Genomic DNA, 14,256 nt, shown 5'->3' with positions numbered 1-14,256 from the left:
ACCAATACCGTCGGTCGGCCTCATCGCCACACTGCCAATTACACTGTGGGTGTCCAAACTTTTTCCAGTGAGAAGATGCTAACCCCAATACAATATAGGTCAATATATGCTAAGCTATAAGCGAATAAGTGTTATCTAAAAAAAAAAAAACTCTGCGTGCCAAAAATGGACACCCCTGCCAGATGATTTTAGGAAGCGAGACCCACCTGACATGCAAAGAAGTGTCCGCTGATCTTGACGATGACCTGGTCGTTCTCGTCAGGAGTCTGGTCCCTGGGCACCACCACTTCAGCACAGGTCAGGTTCTGTAACTCGTTTACCTGCAAACATCACAATCGCATTGTAAGTTGGATGGTGGTGGTTGTCAAACGTTGCCGCTTTTGAATTCACCGTTTTTCCACCCTTGCCGATGACCCGTCCGGCAGCAAAGGAGGGAACTTTGATGTGGGCCTCTAGCTTCACCTCCTCCTTGGGTCCAAAGAAGTTCTCCTCCTTCAGCTTGCCAAAGATGCGACATTGAGCCTGCAGCAAAACAATCACATCGCAGTTAGTGACTGAAACGCCCTACTTGCTACCATCAATCGTTATGTGAGGTACAACACCTTAAACTGAGCCTCTGGTGGTCCAACAATGATGACCATCCTCTGTTTGGGATCCATTCCTTCTGCAGGGGCAATCTGAAAGAGGCAGTGTTATGAATCCTTCACGTTTCTACCAACACTGGATTATGTGAACATTTTCTCAGCAGACTCACCTTAATGGAGGCTCCGGCAAAGTGTGACAGCTGCTTGATATGTTGACCCTGTTTTCCAATGATGGCTCCCACGGCAAGTGCAGGGATGAACAGGTGGACCGTCTCAGACTCTGGGTGTCCCTGGTGAGTATGAACACATTGCTGCTAATCGGGCCGGCATGCTGTCACTCAAAGCACCGCCGCGAGTCACATGCTCGTTAGATAGAGGCTGATCAGCTTTGTTAAAACTACATTGGCACTGACGGCAACACCAACACACACTACAATGCTTCTAATGGAATAGCATTTAAGTAAACACATGTATGTATGAATGTATGCATGTATGTATGCACACAAACAAAAACTCCTCCCTCCCATCTGTCCACACCAACTGTGTTAGTTGACATGGAGAAAAAGGACTCAAGCTGACAAGCACATGCCAAAGCAACAGGTGGCGCTATTGCTCCTATCCAAAAGGCCATTTTTACATCAGAGGTAATAAAGACTTAACTTGTGAATAACGTTCGAATGCGTTCACTAAATAAAACATGCACACTGTGCAGCACAAGATGAGGCAAGCAGTTTTCACATCTATACAAAATAAATAACTGATCCAAAACGCCACTTTGTATAAGGACTAAATATGGGTAGAAATAAATGGCTTTATGTTAGGCCAACGCATATCGGCATAAAAGAGAGTCATCTATGGGGGGTTTTCTGCCAATAATGATGGGCGAGCAAGTGGAATTATCTTCAAGTTCCGCCTTTGGCTTGGAAATCTGCAATGCTGTCCTTTCATACTTCTAATCTAATGTTTTCTTCATGCGTGATATGGTTGTATTCATCTAGTTTCATACTTTGCACTTCACTTTGTTCTTAAATGAATGTTTGTGCCACAGCTTTCCAAATTGGATAGTCACAGCATTATTTCATTGGACTCTTATATGTGAATTTGGTAACACTAACCTGTCTTACTTGTTGATAGAGCATTTTATTTTAGGTGAATATTGGTCACAATCTTTTTAAGGACTTGGAGCCAAAATATTTTAAATAAATACAGCACTTTTTCTATAACTTACATTGCATAGTACATTGTCTTATTTTGCAGAAACAGTGTTTGTGAAATGCATCTAGTGGCATCATAGTAAAAAAAAAAAATATATATATATATATATATATATATATTTTAATCACGTGTTCATTCATTAGATGAGATGAGGCCGTTTGTGGGAAGAGCTGCTGCCTATCAATATCAATATTAGTTTATGTATAATCGCTAATAAGGTGCTGGACAATATCAGTATATCGGTGAGAAAGTAAATAGGGGCTCTCTACTTTACATGTCATATAAGGTATGCTGAATTATTGGTTTCATTCTACAAAACATGCAATTGTTTTATACTCAAGACAAATGTGAAATCCTTTTTCAGCCTTACAGCCACAAAAGAGCTCGAACAATTGAATACAATAAGAGATGCGCTCATGCAAAATGCCCCAGCACATCGCTTGCTCCTCTTCAAAGACAAGCGGTGTTTCCCAGCCCTAAAGTCAATCACGCTCTAGGTAATTGATTTTGGATTGAGACCAATACACCAATCAATATGGCAGCTAAGGGCCAACGACTTGCTCTGACTGCCTTCGTGTCAAGGAACCTTTTCTCATCTTTCACTCCACTAGACCACACTAAACTGTTGGTGCCCATGCTGCAGGTTAAAGGTCGCACAAAGATGAGGACCGGGAAGGGTATAGGTCAAAGGGCAGCATGAGACCGTTATGTGCAGGCTACCCTGTCGAATCATCCCGCAGAGAGCAGCCACAAGCCGTGCAAAGCTCTTTGGGGAAGGGTGACTTACAGCGAGGGGCTGGGTACTGGCCGACATCATAGAAGCCCAAAATGACCCCTCGCCCCCATAAGGACTGCACTACAGGAAGAAAAACATAAAAGGGGGTTGCTAGGGACTAACAAATAATAGATGGCAATGGCCTGACTCTGAGCACACTAAACACCAGTTTGTCTACGGGCCACGCTAATAAACATGATTTGACAGGATGGCTGTCACTTACTCCGAACGCTGAGCCGCCAGCTCCGGGAGGGGGGACATGGGACATGGATGGACCCATGCCAGGTGCGCCACTGGGGAACAGACCCAGTGCGTTCAAGTTTAAGCCTGGAATCAGGTTAGACTGGAGCTGCGGAGAAACAATAGTTTTAGTATGCAAAATCATGGGAGGGGTGGGGCTGCTATAACTCAGCTGAACAAATAAAATGAAAGCATTACAGCTGCTTAACATTCGCATAACAGCCATAACATTAAGGTTGGTTGCACAATAAAATCCTGCTCAGCTTTGATTGACACTGAATATGGGATATTAAGTTAGTTAATAAACAGTATTTATTGCGCTTTTCAGCAGTGGAGAACTGCACTGAATCAAGCTGACAAGCTCTTGGCCTTTTTTTTTTTTTTTTGCTCCTTGGCAAATGAGGCAATGAACACTCACGTTCATGGCAGCCATGTCGCTCTCATACGACTCTCTGATCTTCTTCATCACTTCCTCCTCTGCTCTCGCACATGCCTCAATGGAGCCCTTCACCGTGATGGTCCGCTCGGGGTTATACAGGGTCAGGTCCTGTAGGCTGCATGGGACCAGTATTGTGAGAATAAACACTTGGATGGTAAACAAAAAGCAAACAAATCTTACGGTGAGATTGTGATCTTGGTCCCCGTGTCCAGCTCGATTTTCTTCAGGTTACGTCCTTCCTTTCCAATTAATCTTCCGACAAAAGTGTTGTGTACTAGAACCTTCAGTGGGATCTCCTCAGTGCTGTACAAGACAGAAGCATGTTGCGTTTAACTCACCTTCATGTTGAACATGAGCTGACATGAGACCTGCAGTGATGTGCATTTCTATTTTTAGGCATCATGCGGCCTCATTTATATTACAGGATAGCATGACTGGTAATAAATAGGCTCAATGTTGTGTTTAGCTAGACTTTTCCATGTGTAGCAATAATAAAAAGTGCAGTTGCCCCACAGAGTGCAAAAACTCACAACTTTGTGTCAAGTGCTTCCTTCTGCATGATCTCCATGATGGTTCTGCAGGCATTCGAACAGCCTTCGGCTGTGGAGTGAATCGTGATAGGCTTCTCTGCTGCGCCTGCGTTCTCTTTCCGGTGAATGTCAATCCTGGAATGAAGGATTTAGTGATGAGATTCCACACCAAGGTTAAAAAAAAAAAACAAAAAAAAGTCGCACTACTGACTTTGAGTGTGTCTGTTTTGTGACGTTACGTATCGTTGCGCCCTCCTTGCCAATGATGGCTCCAACGAACTGCGTGGGAACCAGCATGCGCAGAGGGATGTCTGACTGGACTTTGGGGCGAGCGCCGAGGCTTGGGGAGCCAGATCGCGGCGGCCCGCGGGCGTTGAAGCCTCTCCTGCCTCCTGCTGCAGGACCCTCCGGTGCGGCGGTCTCGTCTGGGATGTAAGATACCTTCAAAGCGCTGTTGTCCATCATGGAGCCGTTGAGCTTCTCCATCGCCCTGGGAAACAAAGGCACGGCCGTTTGATTGCATCTGAGCGGCTGTCAATTAACACAGCAGGGATGGAGCAAACAACTGATTTAAGTTTGATCTTCTCTTGGAGAAAACGCAAAGAGTAATGTAACAGACAAGCAGCTGTGAGATAATGACAAGCAACAAACTAACATACTGTTTCCTATCCACACATCCTTTGGCTCTCAGTGTTAAAACTGAGTGACATGCAAACAGCAGGGTGAGACATGTATTGAATACAAGTGGGGTCTCCCCTACTCCCTGAAAAACAGATATTTGGAGCATGTTTGCGGTGCTTTCTGCTCACCCCAGACTAAAAAAAAAAATTAATTCATTCCGCCTGTGAAGTTATCTTAGCATGGAAGAGATTTTTGTTATTCTTCTCAAGTTGTTGTGCCTCCCCTGAAGTCCTCAGGTGCCTCCCACACTCTAGAAACTGCTATTCTCGCGCAAAAAAAAAAAAAAAAACGCAGGCTCGACTGTTTTAGTTGTGCTCCTCATGTCTTCCCAGCCATGATTTATATAAATGGAACGGGAAACATTAGGGATATTATGTGCATGACATGTAGGACTTTGAATGGCATTACACAGCAAAACCTTTAAGTGCTCTTAATTGGCAAACGACGGATTTGTGTACACTAGGGGGCACTAAATGTCAAATTTAACCCCCTTTGCTTCCAACACAAGACAGTCATTGCCTATCAAATCGCTTTGGCTTTTCAGTGTGTGCGTCTACTGGATGAAGTGTAGTACAAAAAAAAAAAAAAGTCCACTTCTAGCAGACAATACAAGTCAATGCATGTGTGTGTGTGTGTGTGTGTGTACTCACAGCCTGGCCTGGTCCTTGGCTGCATATCGAACATTGACGACTGCAGTCTCTGTCTCAGTGTTGACTGTGAAGGAGTGCATAGTAGAGTCACTCACTCATGATTGACCACATTTACCATTTTCACATGGTACTCAATTTCTACATGTAAAAAAAGGGCCCAAGTTATACACATTCAGAGAGAAAAAAGAAGTGCTCCAGCATCTAAAGCACCAGTGTGTCATTTACCTTGTTCACAGCTCTCTACAGCACCATACTGGGCCAACATGCCATCCAAGACCTGGGGAAAAAGAAGCCGTGATTAGGAGGGCTTTTTAAGCCCATCCAAGGCAACCAGAACAGCTGAGCCACAACACTGAACACGATGCATCATGAGTGTAATGGTAAAACACTTAAATGGAGCATAAATACACTCAGATACCACAAGATTGTAGGTACACTATTTAATAAGATTCAATTGTATTTGTCATTTTGAACATGCATTTCTAATATGTACATACATCAGTGGGGCAAAATATTAGAAACACCCCAGTGTGATGCAGTGCACTGCAAACTACAACCATAATCTTTTCTTTTCTTTTTTTTAAATTAGTAGAGTCATTCAGCCTTATAGCCAAGAGATTTGACACAGTACTTTATTACTGTATTACATTACAGCAGATTGTGCAATTGTATTCAATGTTACGGTTGGTGAGTGTTTAATGGGATGCTTTGTTTGCATTTATTCCACAAACAAGATAAATTAAGACAATCATTCACGTTGTTTGGTAACTGAGGGAGGGGGGTGGGCTTCTTTTTCAGAAAATCTCCAAAATGGAGAGACCATCAAGTTGGCCACTCGCCCAAAAGTGGAGACCACAGGATTTGAATTCATTGATGTGGTCAACTGTGAGCAAGAGGGGCAGCAAGGGTTCTAAGCAGCACTGAGACCTTTGACCATGCTCTGTTGAACCTGAGGCCACACCCCCAAAGAACTCAACCCCACTTTCCAACCAACAAGACTGCCCCCCCCTTACACGCACACACACCCCTTGGCCAACCCACCAACCGACCAGCCTCCCGCCTCTCTGCCATGTCAACTGCAACTCATTGGCTGCTCCTCCAACGAAACGCAGCGCCCTGACGCTGGCTGCTGGCTGGCTGGGAAGCCTGTCATTCCACGGGGGCTGGCCAATGGGAATCCAGGGCATTCAGGAAAAGGGTGGGGTGCATTCCAGCAGGAAGAAGGGGCTGGGGGGAGGGGTGCAAACTCATGCTACACATTCTGTGAATCAGAGCACATGGACGGGAAGGAAATGGACCAGGCCCACCCACTCACTACAGCTTGTGAACACGCCACGATTCTCAGCAGCACGCTCACGTTGAGGGGCTGCACGCACCATGACCCATTGTCCTATGTACCTGATAAGATACATACAAGGCCTTGGCATCAAAAGATCCCAGATTAGCCTCTTTTTTCTAACCCCCCCTTCCTCCCCTCCTCCCAAGGGAGAAGGAGACCTCCATGTTACCTTTTGAGAAGGCAAACAACTCCCTAGGCTACATACTAGCAACATGCATGGACGTGGAGCTACACTGAGGGACACGCGTAGGCACCGCCAGCCCACCATTTTACAACAAAAAAAACACACAGAGCCCGTCTGTGGGCATCTGATCACAGGGAGCGAATCAGGCTGAAATTGTAAAAATCCACGCATCTCAGTTACCATGTGAACACCATTGTGCACTTCATTAAGGAAATGCTGAATTATGCTTTCCTAAAAAGGGAACAATACTCCATGCATACACTGGACACACAAATGCTGCTGACGAGTAAGGGGAGGGGGCTGAAATACACGTATACGACCCAAGATAGCAAAAAAAAAAAAAAAAAAAAAAAAAAAACAGACACTGTACATACACCATACTTGCACACACTTCAGCATTTAAATACGTCACAAAAATGCAGACAAATGTGTGGAATGAGTGAACCATTCAGAACAAGTACTGCAGTTGAAATGTAACACTTATTTCATAAAGAGAATGTCATGTACCCTACACACACACACACACACACACACACACACACACACACACTAAACTCAGTGCAATATGTAAAAATCCGGAAGTGGCCTTGAAATCTGACCGTGTAGTAGTTGAGAATATTTGTCTTTTTTTCTTCTTTTTTTTTTATTGTTAACCCTTTAAGAAATAAAAACATGGCGTTTAAATCCAACATTGGTGCTCAGGACACTTTTGCTTCCGTTTGTTGGGAAATTCATGCCTAAAAACATAAAGAACCCACTATTAGTGTGATCCTAGGACATTCTAATAATGCTACACAGCAAGTGATCTGAATTATTCTTGTTATGGTAAAAAGCGAGACTTGTACACTTTCAATCTACACAACACTATACATGGCCCATAAAATGACTCAAGTAGTTTGATACTGCGACTGCCCTGTGATGACCTAATTCATGGTATTTACTGTAGTCTATTTGGTTATAGTGTATTTCAAAAACGGTATTCATGTCACACACACACCCACACTGATCTTTACGTCATTTCAATACAGTTGACAATTTTTGGAGGCAAACTTATATGTATATCAGATAATAGGCAGTTTTACACAGTGGGAATTAGATTTTATCCTGCTTCCTAACCTCTGTCAAATGCCCAACATGAAATTCATATGGTGGGGGAAAAAAATAAATAAATAAAAAAGTAGTGGCTGACTTTCAGTTGCTTATTGGGGGGAGGGAAAAAAAAAAAAAAAAAAAAAAGTACACACACTCAACCAGAAAGGTAAATCTATTACACAATGCAAATCATTTAATGTCTAGTTTTATTTAGTGCGCCTGCGCATAAGTACACGTGTACACACACACACACACACACACACACACACACACGCGCACCCACACACACTGCACGAGACTTTAGCTTCCACACTAGCACATGTGTGTTGAAAGACACTACAGCCACACAAGCAGATACTGACTTAGCACGTAAAGTGAGCCAGGCTAGTCTGAGAACTAATGACAGGATCCAGTCAAAATTCTTTGAGGCCCAATATGTTGTCGTGCTCTGAAAATTTGTTGCGTATTAAAAATCTGAGCGTCACAATGTCAAATCATTTGTTCCAACCACAGTTGGCCGACTGCTTGGTGTGCTCGCCTGGCCTGAGCTGAGCTGCAGCCATGTACAAACCAACGGAGCATGTGCTATATGCTAAGAACAGAAGAAGAAGGAAAAAAAAGACGGTACTAACTGACAGAGCATGAGAGGCCAGTTGGGGTGCACCATGGTGTCCCAAACCCTGGAAGCATTTAGCAGCCTGTTAGCACTCACCTCCCACTGCATGTCAGGCGGGATGTTCCTGATCTGCAGCTTACAGCTCCTGAGGAGAAGAAGGGAAGATAAAGGGGTGAAGGATTGTTAAGGAAATGGGTGAAACGTCATCTTATAAGTTCTTATTGACGTGAAGGTGTTTTTATTTGAGAAAACGGTAAGATCTCTTCAGGGAGCAAACTAATGTCTAATCCCTGCTGCCATCATATGAGAGGCATCTGGTCGAGACGTGACGTGACGTGTGCATGAAACCAGCAGGTGCATAGGGACCCTCACTGTATAATAACCGCAGGGCGAAAGGACGGTGGATGGCTTCAATTGTTCTCCATTTTGAAAAAGTTAAAAGCACACCACGCCCATTTGGATCACAATGAGAGCAAGAAACACTACAAGGCAACCCCCCCCCCCCCCCCAAAAAAAAAGATGGCGGATACAGTGCACTAAATGAACACAGTATATGATGATCCCTAGAACTGACACATCTCACATTTCTATGGGAGCCACCAGCTGTGCCAGCGGGCTGTGCAAGACTTCAATGTGTGCACTTTAGAACCAACAGTGCTTCTGAAAGCCAGTCAAAAGCATTCTGGGGGGACGGCAGCACAATTAAGACAGCGACACGTGGAGGTCACATGATTTCCAAGTGGCCATGGAGGCTTTGGAGGAGTTTCACAAGTGTTTGTCTGCAGGAGGACGCTGTATAGAAAATGGGAGGCCACTCCAAAGTCCACCGCCTGTTGACAAACCTGAAGGGTCGTAATGTACATATGGCGGCCTCATGTGCGCACACAAAACACAATGTGGTAGACCCAAAAGCAGCTTCAACAGGCTACATGCATTTGTTATGTAAAAAAAATATATATATATATATCCTAGGAATGTTCTATGTATGATAAAACAAGCCAAGTCATCCCACAGGTTTTGTGTTAATGTACATCAGGGGTCACCAACGTTTTTCCTTGTGAGAGCTACTTTTACAAAACGAAAATGGCCAAGAGCTACTCATTTTTGTAACATTTATTTTCAGAGCTTATTTTAAACCCAAACAAAGCAAATATGCTTGTTTTACCAGAACATTAACAAAATGCTCACATTTTGGATTTCAGAATGCGTTTCTTTCTACTGTTCTTTCATTATTAACTGAAAACCTGAATGAAAAGCAGGCTTGTGGGCACCTCGTGTGGTCGTGGGGGGCTACCTGGTGCCCGCGGGCACCACGTTGGTGACCCCTGATGTACAGGGTGACAGAAAAGAGGAAAAAGTAAGTATTTTAAAATTTATTGCAATTTTTCTTCCCGCTTTAAATGTGCTGACTTTTGTATGACTCGTTTCTTTGGGGGTGGTAAAAGAACCAAACTAAGACTTTGGAAGAAGTTAGGTCTTCCATCCCACAGGGGTTCCTGGTGAAATCTGTCAAGATTCCTGGCCAGCTCATTGCAAAGCTATTAGCAAATGCTTCTCCTACTATAATTAAAAATAAATAAATAAATAAAATCCCATTCTAAAAGATTTCCTCCCATATCCATTTTTTATTTATATAAATATATTTTTAAAAATGATAGTTGATACAGTAAAATGTCATGGAGTTACTTTTCAAGCAGCCTGTAGATGAATCAAATGAGCGCACGTATGCAGGAAGATCAACAATTGGCCTCATTGACACGTCACCTACTCAACTTTAAAATGGCCATATTGCATAGAAAATTCACAGATAACCTTCAAGAGGAATTCCAGCCCTTTCCGGCCAACTGTGCAACCATTCCTGGCTGATCCGCCTCCCCCCTACCACCTCCACCTCCCCGCACATTCTGTATGCTCTGCACTGCGGTGGGAACGCCATGCGAAATGTGCAAATGCACCGGGGGCCGACCTATAGCTCCGCAGACAGAAGAAGTCAGCCAGGGTTAGCTGGGTGGAGCGGAGTGGGGGTTGGGTCCTCTATACATTCCTGGGTCCCCATGCAGCCTTTTTGATTTGGGGATGGGTGATTGGGGTGTGGTGGTCGTGTAGGGTGATTGGGGAAGTGGTGAGGGGGGGCTAGTCCTGTTTCAGGGAAGGGTAACAAGGGCCCACTCTACCCTGTGGGGGTGGGGCCCTGTTACCATGGACACGGGCAAGTCCACTGACAGGAACATGTAGAGCTGGGCTAAAAGTGGGAGGAAGGAGGGGGGGTGGGGAAGGCCAGGAGTGACTGGTTTGTCATGTGACGACCAAGCTGGGTTCCTTATCTACTTTTCAAACAGGCTAGCTTTGTACACGCTCACCAATGGGGTCCAATTGATGTCGAAAATAAATTATTTTTCCTATGGGTCCTATTCAACAACACCGTGGGACCACATGCTGGCTTCCGTAGGTTCCGACTGACCGAGCTCCACATGGGCTGGGTAGCACCACCACGCAAGAGGGCCTTCAAGGCTGGCTGTGCGCCCAATCCCTAAAAGATACGTTTAGGGACTTGCGTTTAAGATGGCTTCCATCTGAACATTCCAATGAGTTGAATATCCGCAAAAGGTGACTCAACTGAAAGAACTGTTGCACATTTAGGTCTTCGCCGCCCCCCAAACTTCCATTCACAAAATACGTAAAAAGTCAAACAAAACCCAACAAGGTGCCCCATTCATAATACTCAGTATGCTTCAAATCCCTTTTTTTTTTTGCAGGTGGGCCCCACAGTGACCTTGTGACCCAAAATTCCCAGATCCATTTCTGTATTTTATTTAAAAAGACACACATTAGGACTCAATACGTATGAGACTAACAAAAGCGTGAGTGTTCAGCATATATATATTTATATATATTTTAAAAAGTACTTGAACAGCCAGTTTCCCTCTCACACACACACACACACACACACACACACACACACACACACACACACATCCCTCTTATAGCCACACCATCTTTTTTCCCCCCTGTACATGTGACTCAGCGGGGATTTTGGGATGTGCCTGCTGCATTTTATCCACCTCCACATACACAAACGTGACCATGGACGTTAACTCGTACACAATAATCAATAACGACCACAAATCTGTCAAAACTGCAGATAGAATTTTTACATTTTAAAATAAAAAAAAGTATATATATATATATATTTTTTTTTTTGTAAAAGATTCTCTATAAGAATATGATCCAACCATTTTACTTGAAATGGCCATTTGTTGCATGATTTAAATTCATTCTGAGAAAACAAAAATCACTGGGTTTGTCAAGAAATAAAATCATTTTTTAGATTGAAAATACATTTGAAAAAAAAACGTAAATATCTACAAACACATTTTTCCCCACAGGACAAGATGTGTGTGTGTGTTTTTTTTTTAACTAATCTCTTGATGACAGTTTGCTATAGCTGCACACATCATTTGTCACATTCACCACAATCATTACTAGTTTATTCTCAGACCATGAACACAGCCTTTTTTAAACCCCAAGTGTTCTTTATTAACCCCAAACTAGACTAATGCTTGCATTTTTCCTGCCTGCTTATAGCACTTCCTTTTCCTAAAGAGTCCAAAGGTTAAAGGCATGGTGATTGGCCAAGCCCCCTCCTCCCATCCCCCCCCAGCTGATATTTGCAGAATGCAAAGAATGGCCCCGCATGTGTGTGTAGTCTATACTATCAATATGTGCAATGTTGCTCTCCTTAGCAATACTTTAATGTTGGAAGGGTTTTTGGAGTGGGAGGAGGGGTTGAAACTTGACTATGCCGCTTTAATCACACAGAAAAAACACACACACATTTTTGTGTAAAAACTTGACAAATTTAGCACACCTTAATTCATCCAAGACAAAATTTCAACCAAAAGCCTCTAAATAAGCCACAAAAATGATTGGATGACACTCTGGCAGCGAACACAGGCCAGTAAAAATTAATTATATATTTGTTATACTTCCCAAAAGTCATTTCCAGCCATTTTAAACATCCAAACATACTCGTGAGTCTTTGAATGTGACTTTGGTATTTTTAAAAGCACTAATAATTCAAGCAGACTACACACGATGCACATTTGGGGTCGTAAGGATGAGAAATCAATTACGTTATCACACGAAAGCAGTTTAAATAAAAAATAAATATCTAAATGCATGAGGCTGCTGATACGTCCTCACAAAAAATACGCACACACAGCTAAGCAGCTACAGTGTTTAGCTCAATGAGAGGAAATACCTTCAAATCGTCAAATTGCGACTACAATGGGAGCGTGTGGAATTGTGCAACGAGGTTTTGCGTGACTTTGGGCCCCAAGCTTCCCATTCTACATCGCGTCTGGGAGTCCATCTCATGCAAGAGAGAGAGAGAGCTGCACATTGTGCAAAGAAGAGGGCGGAAGCCAGTAGTGACGAGCAGATCCTTCAAATGGAGGACTCCATAAGGCCTGTGTTGCACCCCTGCCTCCGTGAATGGCATTATCTGTGCAGCCATCACAGTTTTAGAAGTAGCTTTTTTTTGAATCGCTATAAAAACGCTCATGTTACGTTTAAAAAAATACGTGCAAAAATGTGACGGTTGAGCCTAAAGGCAGGCGTTTTTTTAGCACCCCACAGTCATGGCGAGAGGAGGGAGTAGCTACAACAACCATACGCCCCTTTTCATTGACCCCCACAACATTTAGGGGGAGGGGGACACGTTAAACAAAACAATACATAAACAAAACTTTGCAAAAACTTTAAAACCCTACCTTTGACGTTTTGGCACAGAGTGTTCCACTTCGAGAACTTTCCCATGGAGTTCAACTTTCCCTAAAAAAAATTATCGTCAATCATTCATGTTGTAGAAGAAAAGGGCAGCGAATGTGACATTTCTTTAACGTGCATTTTGACGATTAAAATGATTTGGAGGAAACAAAAAAGGCAAATGTGTGCTTCATAGTTGGCCTACATTTCTGCAACACAATTAAACCACCTGGTGTGTCAGCATGGGCAAAATGGCTACACAACACTAAGAGCGACTTGCGTCCACAAGACGTCCTTTAATAAAATGTAAAAGGGGGATTTTGAGATGGTTAAAAATAAGCAACACATACACACGCGCGCGCAAGACGACCTCTAACCCGGACAAGGGCCTGCAGCAAGGCTCGATACACACAGAATGCAGTACATTTTTTAATAGAGGACAATATTGCATGCAAATATAAGTATAACACACTTGTGCACGTCTCACCTGAAAGAACATCGATTGCCTTCATTGCAGTCTTCTCATCGGGACAGTCCACAAAGGCATAGCCAGTCTTGACCAGAAAAGGACCACTGTGGGGAATCTTCCATTGCTCAAAGATAGTTTCGAAGTCCTCCTCGCTGGCCTCTGCGCTCACGTTGCCAATGTATAGCTTATTCATGTTCACAACCAAAAAGAAAAGAGACAAAACCACCTCTACGATTCCAACAGCGGGTGTGCACTGTTCGGCGTAAAAAAAAAAGCAAAATAAAAAATAAAAAAAACTGAGTGGACAGATAGATTTAAACTGGCAGCCTCGTACTGGCTCCGCGCTCCCTCGTCGCCCCTCTTCTCTTTCACCGCGCAATAAATAAACGCTTAATTATTAATCTTCCAAAATGACGACGACGACGGGGGGAAGGAAAAAAGGAGGAGAAACTACTTTGTGTCTTCCTCCGAAGCCTTTTTGGCAAAGAGACAGAGAATGTCACACACACGGTAAAGGCAGGCGCCCGCCTCTGGGTCGACTACAACCAACAAGGAGAAGAAGAAGAAGAAGAGCCGAAGAAGAAGAAGAGGAGGGGGAAAAAATACACGTTTTTTTGAATGAGCCACGTGTTCAAACTACAAATCAGCCCACACGTGAGGAATCCCAATTGCTCA

At 43.5% G+C, this 14,256-nt stretch overlaps 1 protein-coding gene across 2 annotated transcripts in view; it reads right to left on the bottom strand.

The window, feature by feature from the left end:
* igf2bp3 (insulin-like growth factor 2 mRNA binding protein 3) overlaps window positions 1-14,256 on the bottom strand; it is an 18,367-nt gene extending 4,111 nt beyond the window's left edge. The window contains exons 1-15 of one of the 2 annotated variants that reach the window (XM_054763786.1): window positions 13,600-14,256; window positions 13,118-13,178; window positions 8,442-8,490; window positions 5,340-5,391; window positions 5,115-5,178; window positions 3,995-4,273; window positions 3,784-3,918; window positions 3,434-3,556; window positions 3,233-3,368; window positions 2,798-2,923; window positions 2,587-2,655; window positions 755-874; window positions 603-677; window positions 391-522; window positions 207-320 (exon numbers count right to left, since the gene is read on the bottom strand). In XM_054763786.1, coding sequence (XP_054619761.1) covers window positions 207-320; window positions 391-522; window positions 603-677; window positions 755-874; window positions 2,587-2,655; window positions 2,798-2,923; window positions 3,233-3,368; window positions 3,434-3,556; window positions 3,784-3,918; window positions 3,995-4,273; window positions 5,115-5,178; window positions 5,340-5,391; window positions 8,442-8,490; window positions 13,118-13,178; window positions 13,600-13,774 — 1,710 coding nt within the window. In that variant the 5' untranslated portion in view covers window positions 13,775-14,256. The remainder of the gene's footprint in view (window positions 1-206; window positions 321-390; window positions 523-602; window positions 678-754; window positions 875-2,586; window positions 2,656-2,797; window positions 2,924-3,232; window positions 3,369-3,433; window positions 3,557-3,783; window positions 3,919-3,994; window positions 4,274-5,114; window positions 5,179-5,339; window positions 5,392-8,441; window positions 8,491-13,117; window positions 13,179-13,599) is intronic. The other variant, XM_054763787.1, reaches the window with a different exon arrangement.

This window comes from Dunckerocampus dactyliophorus, chromosome 20, assembly GCF_027744805.1.
Source record: "Dunckerocampus dactyliophorus isolate RoL2022-P2 chromosome 20, RoL_Ddac_1.1, whole genome shotgun sequence".
Classification (NCBI taxonomy): Eukaryota; Metazoa; Chordata; class Actinopteri; order Syngnathiformes; family Syngnathidae; genus Dunckerocampus; species Dunckerocampus dactyliophorus.
This window is presented reverse-complemented; position numbering and strand designations above follow the sequence as displayed.